The 26,409-nt window shown below is 30.0% G+C and overlaps 3 protein-coding genes across 9 annotated transcripts in view; all 3 read left to right on the top strand.

Annotated features, from left to right (window-relative positions):
- The first annotated feature begins 945 nt into the window (after window positions 1-945).
- On the top strand, window positions 946-7,625 carry LOC108686574 (kelch repeat and BTB domain-containing protein 12-like). Of its 2 annotated transcripts, XM_018191946.1 has the most exons (8): window positions 946-1,215; window positions 2,990-3,379; window positions 3,936-4,155; window positions 4,238-4,346; window positions 4,444-4,565; window positions 6,291-6,431; window positions 7,016-7,153; window positions 7,226-7,625. In XM_018191946.1, exons 1-8 carry the CDS (start codon window positions 1,027-1,029, stop codon window positions 7,588-7,590), a joined length of 1,674 nt encoding a protein of 557 aa, XP_018047435.1. In that variant the 5' UTR covers window positions 946-1,026; the 3' UTR covers window positions 7,591-7,625. The 2 variants fall into 2 exon arrangements, with proteins under 2 accessions (XP_018047435.1, XP_018047436.1); XM_018191947.1 differs by lacking the exon at window positions 7,016-7,153.
- A 1,723-nt stretch (window positions 7,626-9,348) lies between these two features.
- On the top strand, window positions 9,349-13,066 carry LOC108686566 (cyclin-dependent kinase 8). Its single transcript, XM_018191937.1, has 11 exons — window positions 9,349-9,546; window positions 10,834-10,936; window positions 11,023-11,133; window positions 11,225-11,365; window positions 11,457-11,646; window positions 11,722-11,836; window positions 11,897-11,995; window positions 12,075-12,147; window positions 12,211-12,308; window positions 12,400-12,505; window positions 12,825-13,066. Exons 1-11 carry the CDS (start codon window positions 9,416-9,418, stop codon window positions 13,020-13,022), a joined length of 1,365 nt encoding a protein of 454 aa, XP_018047426.1. The 5' UTR covers window positions 9,349-9,415; the 3' UTR covers window positions 13,023-13,066.
- A 1,567-nt stretch (window positions 13,067-14,633) lies between these two features.
- LOC108686621 overlaps window positions 14,634-26,409 on the top strand; it is a 43,716-nt gene continuing 31,940 nt past the window's right edge. For 3 of the 6 annotated variants that reach the window (XM_018192028.1, XM_018192030.1, XM_018192029.1), the window contains exons 1-2: window positions 24,399-24,579; window positions 26,022-26,121. In XM_018192028.1, coding sequence (XP_018047517.1) covers window positions 24,478-24,579; window positions 26,022-26,121 — 202 coding nt within the window. In that variant the 5' untranslated portion in view covers window positions 24,399-24,477. Of the gene's footprint in view, window positions 15,102-15,132; window positions 15,308-19,835; window positions 19,908-24,398; window positions 24,580-26,021; window positions 26,122-26,409 lie in introns of those variants that run through there. The other 3 variants (XM_018192032.1, XM_018192031.1, XM_018192033.1) reach the window with 3 other exon arrangements.

The following is a 26,409-nucleotide window of genomic DNA, read 5'->3' on the forward strand; positions in this document are numbered from 1 at the left end:
TCGAGCAGTCATTGCTATTAGATGATCTTGAAAAATACAATAATAGCAGCGAGCGCTCAAGGATCTGCTCCGCAACATTAAAAGATTGAAGTTTGACTAATCAGAACAAAAGGAACCAAAACTTCTTTGTTCTTACTGGTGAAATTTCAATCTTTAATCTTTAATCTCAATCATCAATGCATAGTCTGATTCCGGCCTAAGAGTTTGTGTTCCCCCCGTTTGAATTTGCTGAACGCGACCATACAATCTTTTCCACCTAATTCAAACTTTCAAACTATAAATTTCACTCGCTGGAATTGACTGAAACATCGACGAAATGTTATTAAAGACCGTCGGTCCTGGGAATCAAATCTGTATCTTGAAACGAGGTGAAAATTACAAACGTGAGCGAATTTACTAGAATACTGATAATTTCATTGGTCAATACATAGTAAATTTGCTAACTTTTGCAATTTTCACCTTGTTTGTAAATATAGAATCGATTCCTTCAGCAAATTATCGTGACAATCGATAGGGGCCCAGGGATAATTGAAGAACAATGACTTTACCGACAATTAATAAAAATTCATGATTAATAAATATTTCGATAATACATTATTAAATTTATGATTTTTCATTATATAAATGGTGTATAAATAAATATGCATACTTTTAATGCTATAATATCTTAAATATTGCCAAAAAATTACAATTCTTTCTCTGCAGTTATCCTTTCTATTGATAATCAAACCCGGATGATAACATTAAAATCACAGTTTTAAATCGAAATAGACTATTATTAAGTTTTGTACATGTCTCTGGAATTAATAAATCATGAAATGAATATTGTATTATTAATTTCTTACTTTCAATTACTTAAATTTTAACAGGCACGCGAACTTCCATAAACACCGACCGTCTTTAACAGTATCTCGTCAGTGACTGGAATAATAGACTTATCTTTAATTGCTTATTTTTGCAACACATAAAATTGTATCTTTAATCGGAGTTAGTGAAAGAAGTCCTATACTGTGATACTATTCTAGAATGGAAAATAAGAATGAGGAATTGCGTGAAACAGTGACATTGATTCTTAAAGCGGAACGATTCGAAGTTGAGAAACAAAAATTGATCAGCAAGAGTCAGTATTTTGCTGCGCTTCTGTCCGCCAATTATTCAGAATGTAATCAGACGGAACACATTATCAATTATGATATTGCCCAGATTTCGTTACAGGTAAGTTGATTATAACTGAAGCAATTCTGTTTATGTTTAAGAATAAGAATAAGGTAAATAGTAATTATTTAGAATACTCTTCCTCACTTTAAATCTTAATATACTCATTTACCGCGTTTTCAGTCAAAATGAAAGAATCTGACAAAAAAAACGCTGCAATCGGCCTTGTGAATTGAATTATTAAGCATTAAAGTTCGAGACTTTAGAGATTAAGATATCTCATCCAGACTTGATGCAACGTTGTGTATATATTCTGCATTAATTACACAATTCTCTGCTTTAAAAGCAAACATTCACTGTTTTAGAAACACAAATTCACTGTTAGAATTCACATGCAAAGAATTTGAATGTTTATAGCAGTGAATTTATGTAATTAAAGCAGAACACATCGAGTCGGAATGACAGATATCTTAACCTCTAAAGTCTGCAACTTCAACACTTAATAACTCAATTTATGAAGTCACGTTTTTCTGCCAAATTTTTTTATTTTGAATGAAAATGCGTTGAATGAATACATTTAATTAAGATTTTAAGGAAGGAGGAGTGAGAGGAGGGGTACTATAAATAATTACTAGGTAAGACTCAATTTCACAACTCATTAACTCTTAAGGCCCAATTTCACAATATATGTTGTTTACCTAAAGATTAAAGGTAACCAAGAAATTTATGAATGAATTTCATTGATGAACCTGTTGATAATCTTTAATTTTTAGATAATATATTGTAAAAATGGGCCTAACCGAGATTCAATTTACTTCTCATTTTTTTCCAATTCTAGAATTGAAAAGAAATAATGAATAAGTTGAATTAACTCGATTAAGAGTTAACCATTAATTGTGAAATTGGACCTAAATGTTTACCTTCCTCTCTTCAATATTGACGAAATTAAGATAATAATTGTTCAGTTTAGCTTACATAAATAAAAATTGATAAGAAAAACATCAATCATTGATCCATTTTTTCATGAAATAAATGAATATGGCAGGAAAAAGTATCGCTCTGTTCTGTAAACCAAGATTTTAATCGTTAAAGTTGATTTAGTTAACGACTACTGAAGTTAGGAAGTATGTCAGCCACACATATAATAGGTCTGTTCATGTTGCATGAAATTCTCAAATATTTTTGCATTTAAAATGAGAGGTATATATTTCGCTTTAAAAAGAGAGAAAGCGACAATGTCGAATGCCAAAAGTACAAGCAATGCGATCAAACCTATTATCAGAATGTGAGCATACGCTGCAATCATCTTTTTGATTCTCTGTTACCTCATGCACATGCGTTTTGGATATTTGTGTGCTTTAAAAAGCAAATTATCTGCTTTCAAAATAAATTTATTGCTGTGTAAAAACAAAAATTATATAAGAAAATGATTTGTATTTTTAAAGCTGTGAATTTGTTTTCAAAGCAAAGAATTTATAGTTAAGAAGTAGTTTTTTAGAGAACATTTCTATGGTAACTCGATTTACAATACTAAAGAATCACCAAAGCGGATACTTAGATTTTATATTATTTTCCTTTATTGATTAACATAAAGACAAATGATGCATTATGCGCTTCGTGCGTATCTCGGAACGCAGCTTTAAAAAACTGCGAAAAATGCCTATGCCATGCATGCGCTTGTGACCATTTTTTCTGCCAGATTTGTTTTGCAGAGAAACGCGTTAATTGATGTTTTTTTTATCGATTTTGTATGCTACAGAATCGCCGAAATTATATCATGTTTTATAAACATAAATCATCTTATTGTATGCAACTGAAATAAAAAATTTTGTAGGATTTTATTAATTGGATTCACAATGACAAAATTGATACTTCTACGATACATTATGATATTAAAGAATTTGATCGCCTCTTGATCCTGTTGGAGTTAAGCGTTCTTTTTGCAGTAGATAATTTAACAGAAGATGTAATTGATAGACTTGAAAGATATTATATGTCACCAAAATATGTAATTAATATCTGGTTAATATCACAAGACTTGAATATTAATGTGCTACGAGATCTTTCTTTGGCTGTTTGCTTAGATCGTTTTGATGAACTGCCAATCAGTTCAATTTATGAACTGTCAAGAGAAAATTTTCTGAAATTACTTGGGAACATTAATATAAGATCCACGGAATCTTATTTGTTTCATGTCACACATGAGTGGATGAATCATCATTGCGTAAGTATATTTTTAAGATAATTTAAAAAAAAAAGCACTTTTATCGTGATATCATGCATTTTGTATCTTTAATCGCATAGCAGCACTAAGTTTTTTTTACTATCAAATGTTACTTCAAATAAATTTTTAGTTTATACTTTTACATAAGCTTTCCTGTCCAATTTCTTCGTAGTATAATATTATAGTTTCACAGAATAAAAATTCCTTTCCCACGATTAAAATATCCATGCTGATGTACCTGATGTTAGTGAGAGAGGAAAAATTACGAAGTAAATGTTTTAATAAATTGACAGCATTGGTCGCCATTTTAAAGTAAGAATAAGTACAGAAATCTGTAATTTTTTAGTTTTTTCCTGCTTTGAATACAAAATACATCAGTATCAGATTAGACATTAGCATGTGTATTTTAATTGTGGAAAAGGAATTTTAATTTAATGAAACTAATGTATAGTAATTAGAAATATTTTTTATTGATAAAAAGATAATGAGAAATGATTACATCACCTTAACACATTATAACTATATACATATATAATACAATTTTTTCTTTTTGCAGGATTTCACAATTCCTATGGATATCGTAAGAAATAAAGAAATAAAAGTTTTACACAGTATTATATCTTGTGAAAGTAGTGATGTTATTAACAGTGAGCAATTTATTCATTGCTGGGATGGTAACGATTTCTTTGAACTTACCTCCTTTAAATATCCTAAAAATATTACTGATCGTAGCACTGGTAAAAATATATTAACAGGAATGCAGATTATTGCAAGAGGTATACAAAATTTTTTTATTCTGTCTTATTTATATATATAGAACGACATTGTTCTAATTATTCATTTTATGTGAGTTTTTAGGATATAATTTATATCTTTGTGGAGGGGAATTTGGTATTGGTTCAGGCAGGTTTAACAAAAATGTATGGCGTTATTCTCTGATATCTAAGAAATGGTTTCTTGAGACAGTGTAAATATGTTAAAGAAAAAATATAAATATAAATGTTAAATATAAATGATAAAGATAATAAAACAAACAAAATGAATAATTTCTCGAAATATTTTAGTATGCCAGTTGAAAGAAGACATATGGTTACTGTGTTTTTGAAAAATAAATTAATGCTTGTGGGTGGTGTGGGACGATATCGACAAAAACTGCAAAGTATTGATATCTACGATGTTCATACAGGTGATTTTGATAGTACAGCTACACAATGTGTATTTCATTAATATGTAATAAGTTACTTGAGTGTATATATAGAGGAGTGTATATATAGAGGAATTAAGATTGCCGACATATCACTTTGTTCTTAGACAATATTTTTTAAACAAAACTACAAATAAAAACTTTGAAAACATAAACGAGAATGTATTGAAATGAATTCAGATTTTTATTTTTAAAAATATGCATTCGCAAACATTAAAATGAATCTTTTTCAAGTCGAATGCATTTTTATTCATTTATACGAATTGAATGAAGCAAATTTCTATATCTTTCAATAAAAAAATAATATTAACTTTTCTGTGATTCGTACTTCTCAATTCAAAATTCTGAATAGGAAATGTAGTTTTTCAATTCAATTGAATTCAATTGAATTCAATTGAAAAAAAAATTCGTTATTTAAAATGCATATTTGGATAAAAAATTTCGATCCATTTTAATCCATTCTCATTTACTAGGAAATTATAGAATTCTCCTTTCTTTCTTAGCTAATTTTGTATAGAAACAAGCCACAAATATATGAATTATGAGTTTTTTTTCTTTAGTTATCAAAATAATATTTTTATCAACATTAAAGTGCACTTAGTTTCCAAGAAATAAAAGTGTGTCTCTTTGAGAGGTTTATATTAAACATAGAGACTCTAATAAGAATCACAATATGAGAAAGTCGCGTATTGATTGGTCTGTCATGTTTCAGAGGAACATATTTCCGCCTTATATTTGCATACATTATATTTGTGTCACTTTAAAATTTTAACAATGTAATGAAAATTAGATATTTTGAACATATTAACACATAAATTTCTTTACATTACGTGTTGAATTAATACATGCGAGAAGAATTATTTAGTTTTACATCCTTTTTTACAAAATTATTTTGAAAATTAAAAAATTTGATTGTGTATCTTAAAACGATGTTAAAATTACAAAAGTGAATAAGTGTTCAATGGAACATTTATAATTTCATTAGATATTTAATAAATTTTATTCAACTCTATAACTTTCACGTTTCAAGATATACAATTGATATTCTGGTACGTAAAGAAAAAGAAATACAATTTTTTTATACCTTTAACATTTATTTTACAAATTATTGTGCATCGCTATCGACTTACTATCATATTTTTTATACGTATACGTACGTACGAACACGTTTTGTTACTGCAGGTTTAAGAATTAGGGATCTCATTTTTGAAAAGAAACTTATATAAAAAACTAGGGAAATATAATATGTTATGTATATTATAGTATATTCCTAGTTTTTCGTATACGTTTCTTTTCAAGAATAAGGGTCTACATTAGAGATACATTAAAGTTAAACAGAGACAATATATTCCTTTTTCTATTATAGATTTTACTGAAACTACTACTTTGCATACAAAAGTCAAATCAGCTCGTATCTCATGACTTTTATCAGAGGATCTCTAGTCAGACACATATCGGCGATTTTCCTTTAGTAATTTCAAACAAAGATTATTATGTATAACATTTCAGATTATATCGTAGAGTTGTTTCTTACAATTACCATTTTTTTAATTTAACTTTTTTAAAATTATTTTTTCATCAATGAAAGATATTATTTTATTTATTAATATTTGCTTTTAAATTTGAACAATGTATATGTCGACGTCGGATGCAAAGGTATTTTGAATTTTCATAATGTTCTTAAATTTTTTTCTTTTAATGACGCAGGTTTGTGGACATCAGGTAAAAAAATGGATTCTTGGGAATTTACCACAGTTCCTGAACATTACGTTTTTGATGAAAAATTAATAATATATGAATGTCATACTTTCCCAGATACCATTTTAGATGAGTTCATTGCTCTGCCTCGTAAGTAAAATATTAGCAGAATGTTGGGAGACTCGCAGCAGATTTAAACTGTGTTCCGACACTGCTATTATTGAAATATCTTTCTTCGCGCATACATAATAGAGACGCACTTGAATCATATGTGCATCCTTTTCTATCTGAGTTTTACCTCCATTCCTTGAATTTCAGAGAATGCTCAGTCTAGTTATACTATGTTTTAGTTAAATTAATTAAGTTCCAAAAGTGTTCATTAGTTCAGCTACAGAAAACAAATCTAATGATTGCATATTGCGCACATGCATGTGAATTAGCCGCATAGCGGTAAAAGCTCATAGCATTAGATAGATGCGTTTTCAATTGAGATTCACTTGCACGCGTTCGAGCAACATGTGCCTTCTGAATTACTTTAAAATGTATATTTCATTTACTCGAAAAATATCTTAAAAAAGAATAATACTTTGCTCTTGAGACTTACTTAAAAAAATTATTTCATGAAAATTGAAGAATTTTTTAATATTACGCCCTTTATTCTATTCCGTGTTATGAGAAATTTCTTTCTGCCATAAAAAAATGTATAACAAACCGTTCAAAATCTGTCTCTGCAGATTTGACTATCCGGGTCAACATCTATTTTCCTGATGAAAACATATGGGAAACAAAAACGGGTTTTTATATGGATTATTCTCGTCAATCACTTCCATTTATGCCAATATTGACGCTCAAAACTCTACCATGTTACATTAGTAAATATAATTTATGTATTAATATTATGTAGATGTGAAAAAACTTAAATTTTATCTTGGCTTGTTTTGCAGATATTAATAATCCGGATAAAATGGTTTTAAGAACTATCACAGAGACGTGCAACATGGAAATATGTGATTATGTACAGACGATCGAACGTCTCGTATTCGAAAAAGGAAATGATTCAAATCGTAAATACGTATTGCATACAAAATGTGATGCGTATCTCTCTATTTTAATATCCTCGTTATGCGGGCGTGCACTAGTATGTATGGATTCGAACACTTCTAGAAAAATAAATACATTACACTTCCATAATATTCCTATACGAAATCCAAATAAATTCCGTTCCTTGCTTTCTTCTCATTCACCCAGAAAATTTTTTGATTTAATTCATCCAGCTCACTTACACACGACAAACTTGAATCATATTTAATGTATGTATATTTTTATTGATTGAATATTTAGTAATTCAATATATTTGAGAGAGAGAGAGAGAGAGAGAGAGAGAGAGAGAGAGAGAGAGAGAGAGAGAGAGAAATCTATATGAACTTCAGAATATGAAAGAAATATTTGAAACATTGCAAACAGAAATGGAGTATATCTATATGTTTCAGAAATATGTTAACTATTTTTATTTGCTATATATTCACTTTTATATACAATGCGATGTTTTCTACCGATTGTCATACCATTTAAATCATTATGAAATGTTGAATGATAATTGTATAAGCTTTGTATTACCATGCAAATGCTTTTTATATGTAATTTTTACATTTTTCAAATATACAAACACTTTTCTGGTACGACTTCTTCCTAATTCATTAAATTTCATAAAAAGAATCGAATCTTTTGAGAAAAGCAGTATAGTTTCCTTTTAATTTATTACAATTTCAATTTTTATGGAAAGAAATCGTTTGAGTGATTAATTCAATCTCTGGTTGGAGAACTTTTTTTTTTGAGAGATTATTATTGTTAATTTATTATTGTTAATATTTGGAAGGCTTTTTCTATTGATGCAGTATCGCTATCTTTAGTGGAAAATTTCAGGGGATTAAGTTTATATTTTGGATACTTTGTTTTTATTGCAAAATTGAATATTTTTTAATACATATTAGGTGTAGTAAAAAGAAATTCATTATTTTTCTATTCAATTTCATGCAAAAATAATGGATTTTTTTTTACTACACCTAATATTTAAAAATCTGCCTTAAGGGTCCTGTTATAAATAACTCTAAGAGGATCCTAAGGCTGTTTGTACCGATTAAGCCATATAATTTTTATATAACAATTACTTTTTTCCTCTTTTATAAAAATCATTTTTATGCTTCCGGTTGTATGTGAATCCGCTCCACTTTCTTTTGATTCTCTCTGCAAGCGTCAAGCAATGGAAATAGTAATCAGCGAGAGGCCACGAGATACTATTAAAGACCATCGGCCCTGGGCAAATTTTTGTGATTATTAAAGGAGCCCGGGGAACCCGGAGATAATTGAAGAACAATGACGTTATCGACAATTAATAAAAATTCATGATTATTAACGTAAATATTTCGATAATACATTATTAAATACATTATTAAATACATGATTAAATACATGATTTTTTTATTATGAATGTTATATAAATAAGTATGCATACTTTTAATGCTATAATATCTTAAATGTTGCCGAAAAATTATAATTTTTTCTCTACAGTTATCATCTGTATAATTGATAATCAAATCCGGATGATAACATTAAAATCATAGTTTTAAATCAAAATCTAGTATTATTAAGTTTTAAACGTATGTACATGTATCTACGAAACTAATAAATCATAAAATTAATATTATTAATTTTTTACTCTTAGGTTTAATTGCACCAACATTACTTTAATTTTAAGCGTTGCTTAAAACTCTTCCTTTCGGCTTTAAAAAAAGAAAGAGAGATTTTTAAACTTTGTTTAAAATAACGTACAATCGAGATTTATAATTATTCAAATTTTACACAGGCACGCGAATTTCCATAAACGCCGACCGTATCGTCGAGGCGATACGGGTAGTAGTGTAAAACAAATTTGTAAAATTTGTAAAATAAATTTTTTATGTGGTCACGCGCAATTCTTGACGCATGCGTATAATGCAACATCAAATTGGGGGGGTCACTCTTTCGAATGAGTTAGCAGTCTAGTAAGTCTAGTAGTATATATGAAAGTCTGTGGTATGTACATGCATAAAAAAAATGTTTGTTTATAGTTGATAATCGTTCTAATAACGCTAAACATGATGGATTATGAATTTAAAATGAAGACGCAAAAAGACCGCACGAAGGTCGAGGATTTGTTTGAGTTTGAGGGTTGCAAGGTTGGAAGAGGTACATACGGGCACGTATATAAAGCTCGTCGAAAAGAAGGGTTAGTTTCCTTAACCTAATTTTTGATTACTTTGCGAAACTTCCTTGATTTTGTTATGTAGATTGTTATGTAGAGCTTAGATTATTTTACATTTAATTGTATAAGATGGGGAGCATAGACTTTTGCATAACACGTAATGCAACAAATTTGTTCTGCTTTCTCAGATTAATCTCAGATAAAACCTATCGATTAATTCTCTTAAAGGGCTCTGAATTTATATTAGAGCCATATTTATTTCCATAAAAGGATGTGCTGTGCTTCATATCGATCATCTTCTATTCAAGATTTTTTTAATACGACAAGGTGTATTTATTCGCTATTGAAATTTGCATTTAGCATTTAATATGATTATCCAATTCTTGATTTAGCTCATCCCATTTGTCTAATACATAGATTTTTAATCGCTAATTTTTAATTAAAATGTTATGCTGATTCTACAATAGGTATTTTTCATTTAGTGACAAGTTAACACGAGCATCATTCCATCTTTTTTTACATTTAGTAAATAATAAGGATAAAATAACGCTTATGTCATCAAATGGAAAACATCTAGGAAGTCGCTAGTCAGTAGTTAAGTCTTATTGATAAAGTTGACCAATAGCCTACTTGTACGACTAACGCTGATTGGCCAATTCACTGATTAAGACTAAGGATATGGTCAACGCAATGCTGCAAATACTTTGAAGTATTTTTTAATTGGTCAATTTGTAAAATTCTTCTAATTGGTCCATCAAATGCTTCAAAGCATTTGTAGCGAGACTTTGACCACAGCATAAGACTTCTGATTACAGATTCATTATAGAATCAGTATTAAGCCTACAATGAGTCAGTAGTCGGTGAGTCAGAAGTGAATCTGAAGGATAATCAATGAATAAGGTTTGGTCAGCAGCCAACTTCTAAGAGACTTTCTACAATAAGCCATTAGTAATAATTAATCAGAAGATAGAAATTGAGCAATCAATTGAATTTATTAATCATGACTTGTTGTAGTTTATAAGATTACTAACTATCAAATCATTATAGATCCGGACTTACATTAAGATTTAAATAAATAATATAAATAAATAAAACAAATAATATAATCATTTAGACTCACATTATTTTGATATCCATAATTTTCTCTTTTTTTTTTGAAAAAATTAAACAATTATTATCTCATTACATATTTGTGTATATATCAATTGAATATCAATCAAATTAAAATACCTATTGGTTAAATTATACTATGATTTAGTTCTGAGAAATACCCTATTCTCTGTAAATTTAATATTAATATATTGGAAATAGTGTTTCAGATAGTGAACTAAAGTCTCGGCCTGATACAAAAGATTTTGGCCTCAAGCAAATTGAAGGTACAGGACTTTCGATGTCTGCATGTCGAGAAATTGCTGTGAGTTATCTCATTATTTTTAAATGATGCAAAAATATTTGTTCGCAAACACAATGGAATATTTCACTTATTTTCTTCTATTCTAGTTACTCAGGGAATTGAAGCATGTCAATGTCATTACTCTTATTCGTGTTTTTCTCTCACATAATGATCGTAAAGTTTGGTTGTTATTTGACTTTGCTGAGCATGATTTATGGGTATGTGTTTATAATTTTAATTTGAAAATAAAATATTTTTAGGCACATTACAACAAATATTTTATAGTAATATTTAAATATGTATTTGCAGCATATAATTAAATTTCATAGAGCAGCAAAAGCCAATAAAAAACCAGTAATGGTACCCAAAGGCATGGTTAAATCCTTATTATATCAAATTTTAGATGGTATTCATTATTTACATTCCAATTGGGTACTTCATAGAGATTTGGTAATTATTTTTGACATTAAACGTTCTCATTTTTTTATTTTTATCACTTTTGCAAATTTTGTCATAAAATACCAATTTTTTTTTATTTTAGAAACCAGCAAATATTTTAGTCATGGGTGAAGGAAATGAGCGGGGACGTGTAAAAATTGCCGATATGGGCTTTGCTAGATTATTTAACGCTCCTCTTAAACCTTTAGCAGATTTAGATCCCGTTGTAGTTACATTTTGGTATAGAGCTCCCGAATTACTTTTAGGAGCCAGACATTACACAAAAGCTATAGGTTTGTCTATATCTATATTGTATATTTTTATGATTTATATAAAATTGTACTGAATATTTTATTCTATCTCTGCAGATATATGGGCTATCGGCTGTATATTTGCAGAACTTTTAACATCCGAACCTATATTTCATTGTAGACAAGAAGACATTAAAACAAGCAATCCATATCATCATGATCAACTAGACAGGTGAAAATATAATTTGTATTTATTTTATATGATATGGAGAATGACATAATCTTTATTTAGGATATTCAATGTGATGGGATTTCCATTGGAGAAAGATTGGGAGGATATAAAAAAAATGCCAGAGCATCCTACATTGCTCAGAGATTTTAAAAGATCCAAGTGAGTTTGTCAGTTCAAAACTTAACTCCATCAATGTTTTATTCGAAATTTTTTAATATCGATTCTTTTTTATTTTTAGTTACGCAAACTGTTCACTTACTAAATATATGGACCGGCATAAGATCAAACCCGATAGCAAGGCATTTAATTTGGTATGATATATAAAATAAATATACAAATTTTGTAGTATGTCATTTTATCATATTATTGTTTAGTTACAGAAATTATTAATGATGGATCCAAACAAGCGTATTACGTCAGAACATTCAATGCAGGATGCCTACTTTCAGGAGGAACCACTGCCAACACAGGAGTATGAATCTATTTCTATATTTTTACATTATAATTTTTTTTTAAATCTCAATTACGTTTAACATGAAATTTTATTTCATGTATTATTTTAGCATATTTGCCGGATGTCCTATCCCTTATCCTAAGAGAGAATTTCTTACGGATGACGATACTGAAGAAAAGACTGAAAACAAAGCGAGGCAAAATCAGCAACAAACGGTAATTACTTTCGACATATTAAGAACATTTATATGATATACTTTATATGGTTTAAGCCGCAACTACTATAATAAAATAATCACAACTACTTTAGTACAGACATAGATTGTGATATCAAAATAAGTATCTATTTATAATTATGTATGTATATTTTTTAAAAATATGGTTTCAATTGTTCAAACGACCTCATATGACCGCCGTGACAAGGCAAGTGAAGCCCACTTTGCCGCTATCTAAGCTCCGTCGCTATATGGTAGTTGAGGATTGAACTGATTTTTTAAATATCGCCTTGTCGCTCATCCAAGTATTCGTGAAACAGCAACAGCAGACCCAACAGCAGCAAGGTAACGGCGATCATAATCATGGACAGAACGCGAAACGGGTGAGACTGAACGGGCCGCATGGTGCTCCTGAGTTCCATCAGCATCAGAGCCACGCGATGACCCACCAACAACCAGGGATGGTTTATTCGACGGCTCAACCAACGCAACCGTCGAACTTCCATCAACGTTTCTAATTTTGTAACTCGTAATTAAAGTGATCAGACAGAATTAGGCCAAAACTTAAACTAATGCATTAATTTAATTCACTAATTTTGTCAATAAGAAGTCACAATTAGTCCATATTTATTCGTGCATGCGCGCATACGTACGTACATGCATATGTACGGAAAAGACGCTCGTTCACTCAACATGCGTAACATTTTTTTGTCCTATATCCGCTTTTACTTCCGTTGCCATCTATCCTCTATTTCATATCAATAGTCTAATTTCTATCGAAATTTTTAATTCGGTTCCATTTCGGTACAGGATACATGTTATGGAATTATTGAAATGGATTCCGATCGAAATTATTCAATTATTACTTAGATTTTTATTATGTATTTTAGGAAAAAAAGAATAATTCTAATCGGAATCTATTCCGACTTACATTATGATAAACTTCCAGTATGCTGTTTTCATTAGAAGTAGTGACCTTGTGAACCTAAGCAGGAGTGAAATGAGCGCAATCAAATGCATAGACTTCGTCACATCATCCTCATGCAGACAACTACACTTTAACATCGAACGCTGATTAGTGAAAAACGGGAGTAAATTTTAGCTCCACAACCGGTTTTTCATTATTCGTTCGATGTCAGAGCGCTGTTGTCCATATGAGGATCCAGGCTTAGATGTGAATTAATGCTTCGATGGAAACCAAAGACACTTAGGAGTCGCGCATACACTTTCCATATCGGTAATCGTAAGACTTACTGTAAGAATTAGTCAATCACAGTCAAGAATTTTTAAAAATTTTCAGCTTTGATTAGCTAACTCTTACGGTCTTATGATTACTATAGAAAATTATGAAAAATGTGTGCGGGCTGTTTTGGACCCCATAGCACATACAAAATAATATAAGGCAATAAGACGTGAATAAGGTAGCGATTATGTATTTTATTTTAGAGCGAAAACGTGAAAAATGAAAATTTTTATGTATGTGTACATACAAATTTTCACTTTTCATGTTGCCCTAAAAAAAAAGTTATATCACTATTCAGTAAAGAAATCGTAATGCATGATCTACAATAGCAGTATCAGTAATGAATGAGGCTGAAGAGTAAGAAATTGACCAATCACAGCCGATTATTCTTCTCACATTCAACTGTGATAAGTTAATTTGTTACTCTTACCGTCTCATCCACTACTGCTAAATAAAATTAAGCAGTCAATATATTACTTTAGATGTATTATATGTAATCTAACAGAAATAAAAATAGCAATAAACTTACCTGTAAATCAAATTTCAACTGGTTAAAATTTTTCTTATAAGTTTATTGCTATTTTTATTTCCATTAGATTATGTAGATCTCATCAACTTAAGTTTATGATTACTGTTACAGAAACTTCGACTGTGTTCCAAAATTTATTATCAGTACTGAAAATCTATAGTGAATTATATAGCTTTTCAGTACTGTAGTAAATTTTGGAACACATTCGAAGTTTCTGTAACAGTAATCATAAACTTAAGTTGATGAGATCTACATAATAATCTAATGGAAATAAAAATAGCAATAAACTTATAAGAAAAATTTTAACCAGTTGAAATTTGAGCCTTTGTCTACGGTAGCTCTTACTAGCCTTATGATTTCTACTGTGATTGGTCAATTCGCTTACTGCTTAAGTCTTATTGTCTTATGTTTTTATGTGTGCCGTAGGCTATAGAGCATGACCTGTGCCATTCATATCTAAACAATATATAATAGTAGTTAATAAAAATGAGAGAGAAAGAGAGAACATAAAAACGATCAATCTTTATTCTCCCAACATATTGTGATTGATTGAATAGAAAGATGGAGATTATTTATCGGGTTGTGCTCTATCTCTTTTTATTGATCAATTTACTCACGGATGGCGTAGTAAATTCCATGCTCTGTCTTCAGTAGAAACTAGACCAGTAATATACGCGTCTTTACTGGAAAGATCTCCATATAAGAGCTCCAATGATGGTCGCGAAGACGGGAAGGATAGCACGACGGGCGAAAGTGAGGAACGAAAGAAGGGCTTGATCACGCAAAGGAGAGGGAAAGCGATCGGACTTGGGCGTTGATTAAATGGTAGAGGGGGATCTATCGCGCACGCGCGCAATACAAGTCGTGCCGCCAGTTGCACGATTAATTGCATACGTCGCGTCGTCGTTGCAGACTCCTGTAACGCAGTTTACACGTCGCTTGACTAAAAAAAGTGCGTATACGCGTGCCACTCGAGTCAGACGATGTGCTGTCTGTTGAATTCGCGTTGCTCCGATGAGTGAATAAAGCAGGTGAGATAGTCCAATCATTAACGCTCATTTTATTTAGAGATCCTATAACAGAGTTTGGCCACGAGCAATTTTGTCAAAATATGAGTGAAAAAGAAGAGTGTATACTGTCTTTTTTTATATATTTCATTCTAACTTATTAAAATTACTTATTCTAACTATAAAAACGACTGATCAAAAGTTTGCCATCTTGTGGCTGGATTCTGTTATAGAATCTCTAATCTTATTTATATTTGTATGATAAAGTAAGATCGTTTCTTTTATTAATTGATTATTATATAAATATCTAAGGTCATTGTGAAAAATCTGGAAAAATCGAATATTTCAAAATAGATCTCAAAAAATAGATCCTAAAAGCAGAGATTAAAAGTAACTAATTAAAATATTAGTGCTATATAAACATTTATCGCGTGTGAACATAATTATTATATCAAAAGAGTAAGAATATCTAGAATTTTTTGAACTACCATCTTGTTATGAAATTCTTAAACTTTAAAAGACTTTTTCAATTTTTTTCTAAAAGAAATGCTGTAAAACTTATATATATATATTTTCATGATTTGAGAATCCATGAGAAATATTCAAAAAAAATCAAGGAAAGCATGAAACGTATTTATTATATATATCAGTCTCTCGTCTTATATCTTAGGAGAAAAGTATGTAGGTATTTTTTTAATAGTAATAAAATAAATTTGTTGAAAGTAAAGTAAAGTATTTTGTCGAAGTAAAGTATTTTCAATAGTAGTTATATTTTTACTAGACTGTAATAGAGATTGTACATTTATATTCTTCCCGTGTTCAGGGCTGAATGTTTCATCTCTTCATTTTTGAATACAGCTTCTGTAATATCAAGTAAATAAAATACAGCATTATAAATAAGTATTTGGAAATTACGATTGTGTAAACGTACTTGTAAGTGATTGTAGTTGTAAGAATTGATCAATCACATCGTGCTATCTACTTGATATTACAAATACTTCATTGATCAATCAAAGCATTTGCAGTATGAAATAGATCGCATTCATAATCGAATATGAAAAGAGTATTCGATTGTGATTGATCAATTTTTATAACTACAACCACTTATGCTAACTATGCTTATGAAATTATAGAAAGGACTTAAAGCGCTTGAATATAGTCACCACAGCCATATTGAATCGTCAAAAACGAAAAATAACGCATTAATTTTTGTTACATGATTTGAAAATAAAAATTTGGATGAAACAAAATGATGAAATCGCTTTAAAAAATTTATAAAAATATACAGAAACTATGCTATCCCCCCTGACAGTAAACAATCGTAAAAAGTAATAAAAGGCATATAAAATGCTTTTATTCAGTGCGCATGCATAGCTTATTTTCACTTACACGTGTCTTTTATTACTTTTACAATTATTTACTGATCGTCAGGGCGGATGAGCATAGTTTTCAAATCTTTTAGCAGTCTCGTTATTTTGTTTTATTTAAATTGTCTTTATTTATAAATGACACGTAATAAAAACGTGTTATTTCTCGCTTCTGACATCAATATGGCTGTGGTGACTACTCAAAAACTTTAAAAATAATAAAAGAAGTATAGAAGAAAGAAGAAATATGCTACGCGATTCGACTATCGTGTGTGATTTCCAATTACTCACCGTGTAATGGCCACACAGGTGATGTCTCTCGCGCGTTGTGATAGAGATTTTCGCATTTCTCTCTCACGACGAAAGGATATTTTGTTAGAAAAGATCGTTAAAATTAACTTAAATGCGTACTATAGTCACAGTGATTTCATTAAACGATAAACGATATTTTAATGCCGCTAATACAATGCAAACACTGTATTTGATCCGTGAGCAGTGACTGTTTTACATTTCACACAATTTCAATTCAATGGGGACTTATACTATATAAATGAAAAATATCGTATTAAAGTAAAGATATCCTGTCCTTTGAAATATAATACATAATATGCAATGATACAGCATTTAACTAATAGCGAATTCGATTGGACGCACTCGATGCGCCCTGTGCACATTAAAGCCATCGTACATAAAATAACGTAAAAATATGTTTATACATAAACATAGAAATCGATTAAATCCTGAAATATTCAATACATTTTATTACGTAAAATATGTATTTTATATTATAATTCGAAATATTTATATTTCACTTTTATACTTATACTCAAATTAAATCAGTGTACAATGGCTTTATTTAATATGCACTAGAGCGCACTAATGCTTCCAATTGAATTCGCCATAAATGTAAGTCCGAGTTTACAATGAGTCGGTGGTAGATAATCTTAGAAGTTGACTGCAAGCCAACTTTACCAATTTATTGGTTTCGACTAATCCTGACTAATCGATAATCCTTCGTAAGCTTTCTACAATAAGCTATTATTTAAGCTTTTATTATCTAAGCTTTCTTAAACTATAAGAAATTAATCAATCAAAACCAAATGTAAGAAGAATAATCGACTGCAATTAGTCAATTTCTTATGACTTAAGATGTAAAGTCTCCACCGTAAAGAGTAGGTAACAGCTTATTGTAAAAATCAGACCCGCTTCCAACTATTGACGAATTTGTAGACACGGCTTAAGAGATCGCGATAAAATAACTCATAAATTTGCGTTCAATGTTTTGTCATAAATTTAATATTCTGTTCCACCTGAGAGAGAGAGCGAGAGAGAGAGGGGGGGGGAAGGAATATGAATGATTCTTTATTAGCTTTCTCAACTATTCCAAAAAATATGAATAGTACATAATCTTAAATCTAAGTAACATTAAATATTATATATTCTTTTAATACTCTTTTAAATGGCTCAAGTCTTTCATACTGCTTTACTTCATACGATAAAACGTTACACATTTTCATAAAACTCCTTCATAAAACATATTCTTTTTTGTATTTTTTATTTTGCAGAATTTTATTACAATATCCCCGGTTTGCTGTGTCTTGTCTTTTGCTTTCAATTCACACAATGTATAACTTATTTCTTAATTGTTCCGGCGTCATGTCATTTAGAATTTTAAAAATAAGAGTACACATATAATAAAGCCTCTGTTTTACGGACATAAATTGCAGTGTTTGCAGTATGTGTTCTACTTTAGAATATCTCTTATATTGCAATATGATTCTAATAGTTTGGTTTTACGCCTTCTGCAATTCGCCTAGCTGTGTTTCTCTCATATCAATCAACAACATTACACAATACTCAAAGTAAGATTGCTATGATTGTCTTATCATTGTCTTGTCTATACATCTAGTATAAGCCGATATAAAATTACCTGTTCTATTTTTTTAAAAATCCGTTTTTCCCTATTTTCTTTAACAAATGTAATCATAGTGATTTTTAAACCAAAGTCTATCATCAATGATTATTTCTAGGTACTTCATTGTTTCAATTACAACTCCAAACATTTTAACGTAATATTACTACTCATAGTAATATTACTACTTCATAGCTCTTTCCTTATATTTCTATCATAAATTTTGTTTTCTCTACATTTAATTTTAATTTATTTACATTCCTCCTTCTATTATGCTAAATACCATGTTCATTTTATTCTCTAATTCCGTACTACTCTCTCCAATATATTAGCGTATCGTCTGCAAATATTTTTATATTGCATTCTTCTGGACAAATTTTGATCATATCATTTATATAAATTATAAATAACAACGAACTTAAAACAAATTCCTGTGGTATTCCATACTCTGTGGACAATAATTTTGAACATTTATTATTGTTGAATCGGACCTATTGTGTTCTATTTTCTAGATATGATCTTAACTATTCTAAAATCGTACCTCTAATTCTATACTGATATAATTTTCCTAATAATCTTTTCCTACTTATTGTTTCAAATGCTCATTTAAGATCCATAAAAATTATCCCTATCATTTTTCTTTCACTATCATTTTCCACATCTATAACGGTTTGGATCGCTGTACTGTCTCGCACGAGTACTGTCTCCTAACTCAATTAGTGTTTTGTTATAAAATTATTGTTTTTCAAAAACTCTATAATTTGCCTTTTTACAATTATCTAAAATATTTCTCAAATATTGATAGTACATTAATGTAATCGTTCTATTTGTCTCGATAATCTAAAGGCTTAGGAATGCAAAAGATTTAGGTTCGATTCCCGGCAAAGGTAATATTTTTCACAATAGAACTAATTATTTACAGATTTGAATATGTCACTCAGCATTATTAAGATCGTTCTAAGATGCGAAAAAGCATCAAATCATTAAATTGTTGGACAATTTAACTCGTGATATTAGTGCGGTAGTTTTAGTAGAGTTTACATTTCAAGATCGAAAAATCATCATCATTTCGCGCATTTTAAAGAATTACATATGTAGTATATAATTATAGTATATAAATTATAATATATAAATTCACACAGAATCAACAAGCACTTAAGATCCAGCTAGACCGTTTAAGGCATTGATTTCTACAGGTTATATTTCTCACATATACGATTACATGTCTTATGAGATATAATATTGTAATTGCTATTCTTTCAATTCAAAACAGGTTCGAGAGCCTCAAATCCATTTTTGTCCATAATTCGAGATTGAAAGTGAGAGTCAGCGCAGTACTTTATATGTAAGTGTAATAATAAAAAGTTTAAAAGTCCATTTCTGATAAAACAGTATTTTAATATATATATATCCGTACATGTTTCGACTTACTTTAAATCATTTTCAACGGAAATTGAACGTGATCATTTAACTTGATTCACATAGTGCAATAATCTTGTGCTATCCACTATACCAAAAAGATTCTTTAGATCCATCATAGTTTATTGGCCAGAAGGAAATAAGAAAATCATAAAGTAAGGCTATAATAAAATTAAGTAAAGTTTGTAAAAAACGATTATCATATTTTTAACGAAAAAGCAGATAATTACTCATCAAATTGATGCAATTTGCATATTTATATATTATCCAGTAGTGAACCAAGTAAAAAATTGTGACAAATAAATATAATAAATAATTAAATAAGGTATGAAATTTAATTCAAATAAACTTTTTCGCGTCAGATAATAACAAAGATACTTGAACAATACGTGAACAGTTGTTTATTTCCATAAAGAGACAAATAATGCATATCTCCACTGATATCAATACAACTCAGAGATTAAAAAAAAAATTTGTAAATAATATTAATAACTGACATATAGGCATGGTCTAAAAATTCCGTGTTTCATTTTCTGCATTTTATATGTAGCATTTTAGACGTTAGTCTTTTATTGTAATTTCTCTCTCTATTCAAAATCTATAAATTATTCCAATTAAATCCAAATGATCCAAACTAAACTTGTTTGACTTACTAAGATGGCATTTATAGTACTCGGCACGGAATGTAAAATATAAGGCATGAATAGTCGAAAAAAAGAACTTTAAAATGTTAATCATCTTTTGTTTGATTTAATAATCTTTTAACTACTTCCATTCTTTTCGATTCTTATTGATTTGTAACGCAAAAGAATGTCGTTATTCGACTTTCTTTTCCTCTTTATAAAACTTGATTTGAAGAATAAAGAGACAAATTTTCTAAACAATTATTTGGAAAATTTGCTCTTACTCCACAATCTATATTCTTCTCTGTTTAACTGTAAAATCTGCTTTATCGCGCTGGATCCACTCACTCTAGGATCGCGGGATAAATTGAACCAAGATCGCGTCGATCATGCTTCTCTTGGCGTGACGCAGCCAGGGAACGACACTGGCGACAGCTGAAACCTTTTTTGTGAGTGAAAGGCGTGGGAGGGGAGGAGTGTAATGGTGTGTGTCTCAGAGAGACAGAACGAACTATGAGAGAAAGAGAAAGAGTGAGAAGGAGAAGAGAAAAGAGGAGGCGAGAAGAGACGAGGTCAACGATGCCCAATATGGCATTCTGCGACCGCCGTGAGTGTCATTTTACTTACACATATGACAGCAGTGTTTATACGCTCACGTATATACAAGTGAAGGTCGATTGCGCCTTCTTACGTTGCCCACAATTAGCAGTTATTGTCAAGTCGCCGCTAATGTATCGAATGCCGTATATCTGCCCGAAGAATGGCCACGAGTTTCTCTTTCCCGCCAGTCCTTTTTTTTCCGGATGTCCTTACGCAGGAAGCGCGCATTTTTCAAGAAAAGTTTCATCTGTCTAAGGATGCTTTCCAGTAAAAGACAACGATAGTGTAACACAGTGAATTATTAGTTATTAGACAGTGAATCATTATCTTGTTGTTTGACACTATTAAATAAAAAGAAACACTATGTGATATTATGTTTTTTACTAGAAAATATTATAAGACAATGATGTGTACCTTATTTAAGGGCCATTTTTAGAAATTAGTAAAATCTTATGAGTCACATATGTTTACTTTATTCACATAAAACAGAAAATATAATTATATTTTTTCGAATATTATTTTTCATGAGCCAACTGCCAAGGATCATAAAAAATTTATTTGTTTGTTGCATGAGGTCCAAGAGCGGTTTCTGTAGGTTCACTGATCTAAAGACCCATAGATAAATTGCAAAACACTTATCGTACAATCAATCGGCGTCAATGATACTGCTTCTGATTGACTGTTACAAGTGTTTTAATGGGCTAAACGATTATTTTTTGTAAACGGTTATAACAATTATTGTTACTTTAAAATAATTGGTTATTTAAACAACTATCCATTATATTTTATAACTATAAATAATGTAATAATATATTATAATTATATATTATATTAAAAATCTTTCATAGCAACTTTGTGTCCAAAATGTAAAAAAAATTTATTTTTCCTGTGCTATACCGATTGGGAATTGTTTTATTTATATGTTTTCTTATGTATTTTTCTTCGTAGAAACCGAAAATAATTATTATAATAATGCTAGACTTAAGAAAAAATTGGTACATTGAAATAAAATGAATAAAATCCTTCGCATCGTTATTAAATTTTATTAAATCATTGTTAGTTACATTTCAATAATTTATTTATGAAATTAATTCCAAATTAGATCAATAATGTTGCTTCATAAAACGTGTTCTTTAGATTATATTTTTCATTATAACATTTATCATCTTTTTACCATTTCCCCCACTCCAAGTGTTGCGCATTGCACGATACCGAAATGACATTATAATGAAAAATGTATTCTTATTAATGTTTTGTGGTGCAATATTATTCGTATTTGATCCAATTTGAATTAATTTCATAAATAAATGATTGAAACATAACTGATAATGATTTTATAACTGATAATGATGTGAGTAAAGATTTTGTTCATTTTATTTCGATATATCAATTTTTCCTTAAGTCTGGAGTTATTATAATTATTTTCGATTTCTACGAAGAAAAATATATGCGAAGACATAGAAATAAAATAATTCAAAATGATAGCTTTGAAAATTTCTATTCTCATTTAAGACTTGAAAAATAACCGTTTAGTTCGTTAACCGTTATTTTCCAAATTTGGATAATGGTTATTAAAGTCATTTCTCAATATAACGATATCAGTAATACTTGAGGAAGTAACGCTCATCACTAGTTGTGATTGCATTTTGTGTGTTGTGATTTATATATTTTTTAAATTATTTAAAGGAATCTTAGTCTAAAGAATGAAAATTGAACTAGCTTTGAAAAAGAATGGCTCAATTTTCAATCTTTAATATAAGAGATTTCACTCTTTTTATAAAGTGAGATATATTTTAAATAGTTACAAAAATTTTAAAGAGAGGCTGCGTTCCGTTACACACTGCGAGTACTGAAACTTTATAATATACATAATGTGATATAGCTCTATATAGATCTTCAGTATTCGTAGTGATTGACGGGAAGTCCTAGACAGGCTTAAACAGAATGTTGGTTGTTCATATGTAAAAGCAGCTTTATCCAAAATTATAAATAAATTAAATATTCTTGGATTTCTTAGCTCTTTGATTAGGATTGTTTTAAAAATGTTGAAATAATTATAAGTCTTATAATATCTAGAGAGAAAAAATAAGTCTAGAGTTGCAATACATGTTTCTCAAATTTTCACTATTGCAATTATATTCATCATTATATTTAATAAAAATGGCAAACATTTTGTTCTAAAATGAACTAAAATTTTTTTCTCCAGTTGTAAAGTCAGTCAAGCGTATTCTACTTTTTTTAATAAGAATAGAAATTGCATTTCTTCATATATTATACGTTTTGTTAACTGAAACAATGAATTTTTCTTAATTTTTTAAAACAAAATTTAATTGATAGTTTGAATAAGAAACATTATATAAGCTCCTTTGCTCTTATAAAAAATTTCAAATAAAGATAACGACCTTCATTAATATATTAGCTATATATTAATATATTGACTATATTACAACAAAAGGAGCATTCCAAGATTATTCATTTTTGTTTTGCAGTGAATCTGAAAGGAGGTGGACACGAATTTGTATTCCTTGTTGGGATTCTATTCTTGTTTGTGAGAGGACGAACAGTTTAATTAGCGAGATCATACGATTTCCAGCGGATTCGTTGGATAAGCACGTCGCCTGAGCAAAAAAAGAAATTAGACTGTTGTACGCTCGGCATACCTAGTTTTTTACAAGATCGTCCGTTGCCTTCCTAAGATGGGCAATAGCCATAAACATGTGCGCTCGACAAGCACACATCAAGGCCGCGCAATCATCGGTTGAGGAACGATATGCCTCACAGAAAACTACCACGCGTGTACGTGAGCCTGCTTATAACTTATGCAACAAACGCAGCAGTACGCGTTGCATTCGCGTGAATCATCGCTTGGACCTTTACCTGACTGTGTTTATATTCGGAATTACAACAGCCTAATGTCTTCAACCAATCGAAATATCGCACTAGCTATCTTGTCTCGTCTGGTTCGATCTGGTCTGGTCTCATCTATCTGTATGCATGGATGTTCAGAAGGACACAAAAAAGGACATTTGCTCTCCTCTCAATGATAATTTCTCGACTTACACTTACTTTGTAGAAAGGAAGCTTTAAATATAAAAAAAATATACATTTATAATTATACATATACACATATATTCTAATTTTTGAAACAATAATAGTAATAAGCTTGTATATATACAGGATGTCTAGTAATTCTTCTGATGATGTCAGTAGAGCGGACTAAGTAAAAAAATCATTTGCCATTGGTAAATATTTACTTTAGGGGATGCTCCTTCGATGACCTTGACTTTGACATATGTTAACAAGATTTCCAATAAGCGATACACCATAATGATCATCTCCTTATTTAACATTGGCGAACAACAAGGATGTAATGATGTACGTGTCATGTGTGCTTTGTATGTGTGCGCGCGCGCGTGTGTGTGTGTGTGTATATATATATATATATATATATGTATGTATTAGAAGGCACCCCTTAATATTAACATCATGATTAAATTAGAAAGGTTACTCATTGCACATAATAGCGGAGGACGTGTCACGTGATCTGATCTCTCGACCAATCAGAAATTGAGTTCATTGCAGCGTAAACGAGTCATGTGAATGTCTACAAATGAGCTCAAAACTTAATTGGCTGACAAATCCTCCCATTACTTGCAACCTATGCGCACCCATGGAGAAACCTTTCTCAATCATGTATAACATTATGGAAGAAATAAGATGTTACTTTTTAAACTTTTTTTTGTTAATTACTTTTTAACGTAATGACTTTCCACGCGAAGCGAAGTCCACCCCACTTTCCACCTTGTCAAGAGGAAATATATATTATTTTATGTTTAAACATTGTGTGCTATTCATAAAAATTTTCATAACTTTTTAATGAATAACGAGCGACAGAAAATGTCAGTTAACATTAATTTTCTTGAGGGTAAAGAGCAAAGTCACTCGAAAGTTTGAGGCTGGCTGTGTAAAGGGGAAGTTTTAGCCGAAAATATTACGTATCTTGACCGGAAGTCGAATCCGGATTTTTAGCATTCCTTGCGAGCGTCTTAGATCATTGAAACCTTAGTAATATTCTTCGAAATAATCAGTACGTATGGAAACAATGAAATACGTTTACATCGTGCATTTAGGTCTATATAAGGTGTCCTTGTTTATCCTATAGATTAAAGACAAGATTTATCGCGGACTAAGCGCACGGTGTAAAAGCCAATGTCTTTATTTTATACGATATGCAATATAAACAATAAAGAATTTTTGCAATATCTTTTATCCAGATGGTGAACGCTAAAATGAAGTTATCGTCTTCCTAACAATTAAGAAAAAGATAATGCGATTTTAATATTCACCGTATCTGGATCCACGTTATTGCAAAAAGTTCTTAATAAGAATTTTATTGGATCGTACATGTGAAAATACGACTAATAAGAAATAGGAAATAAACTAACAAAAGTCTATAAAAATTTATCATTATATATATTATAGATTTTTTTTTTAATTTCCGAACATAATCGTTATTAGACTCTAAGAGCCAATATTCATAGTCACATCTTATATTCAAGAATGTCTTAAGTATAGTCTTAAAAAGTCACAAATCAATCAGAGCCATATTAGCATCTTAAGACATTACTTAAGACAGTCTTGAAATAAGAACGGACTATAAATAAGGATGAAAGGTCTCTTAAAGTTATTTGCGTAATTTGTATTAATAATTTTATTTTCGTAGAACAGATTGATTCTTTTTAATCTATTGTACAAAGACATGAAATAAAGAATCGACAGAATTTCTTTTTTATATTGTTTTATATTGTCTGTTACAGATTGAAAGCGCAGCACCTACAGATACAGCCAATATGGATTCTCACGTTGGTCTCGATTACATCGTAGATAATCCTGAGTATTGCGTCAAGCTTGCCTCAGGTAATTTGCCCAACATTCGCGATTCCATAATCTCGCTAGATCATGTCGCGTATTAATCGCGTACTAATCCTTTATGGATGCGATCGGGGAGATGTGGGGAGACACTATTAACTATATGCACCAATGAGATACTAAAGACGGTCAGCGCTTATGGAAGTTCGCGTGACTATTAAAATTTAAGTGATTAAGCATAAGAAACTGATAATACGATACTAATTTCATGATTTATTAGTTTCGTTGACATATATATATATATATATATATATATATATATATATATATTATCGA

Source organism: Atta colombica, unplaced genomic scaffold, assembly GCF_001594045.1.
Source record: "Atta colombica isolate Treedump-2 unplaced genomic scaffold, Acol1.0 scaffold187, whole genome shotgun sequence".
NCBI classification, from domain to species: domain Eukaryota; kingdom Metazoa; phylum Arthropoda; class Insecta; order Hymenoptera; family Formicidae; genus Atta; species Atta colombica.

Excerpts from the sequence above, each read along its gene's own strand:
- LOC108686574 (XM_018191946.1), top strand. The coding sequence starts at position 1,027 with ATGGAAAATAAGAATGAGGAATTGCGTGAAACAGTGACATTGATTCTT. Across the intron at positions 4,347-4,443 it reads AAATGGTTTCTTGAGACAGT|TATGCCAGTTGAAAGAAGAC; the intron begins GTAAATATGTTA and ends GAAATATTTTAG. Across the intron at positions 4,566-6,290 it reads TATCTACGATGTTCATACAG|GTTTGTGGACATCAGGTAAA; the intron begins GTGATTTTGATA and ends TTAATGACGCAG.
- LOC108686566 (XM_018191937.1), top strand. The coding sequence starts at position 9,416 with ATGATGGATTATGAATTTAAAATGAAGACGCAAAAAGACCGCACGAAG. Across the intron at positions 10,937-11,022 it reads CTGCATGTCGAGAAATTGCT|TTACTCAGGGAATTGAAGCA; the intron begins GTGAGTTATCTC and ends CTTCTATTCTAG. Across the intron at positions 11,837-11,896 it reads CATCATGATCAACTAGACAG|GATATTCAATGTGATGGGAT; the intron begins GTGAAAATATAA and ends ATCTTTATTTAG.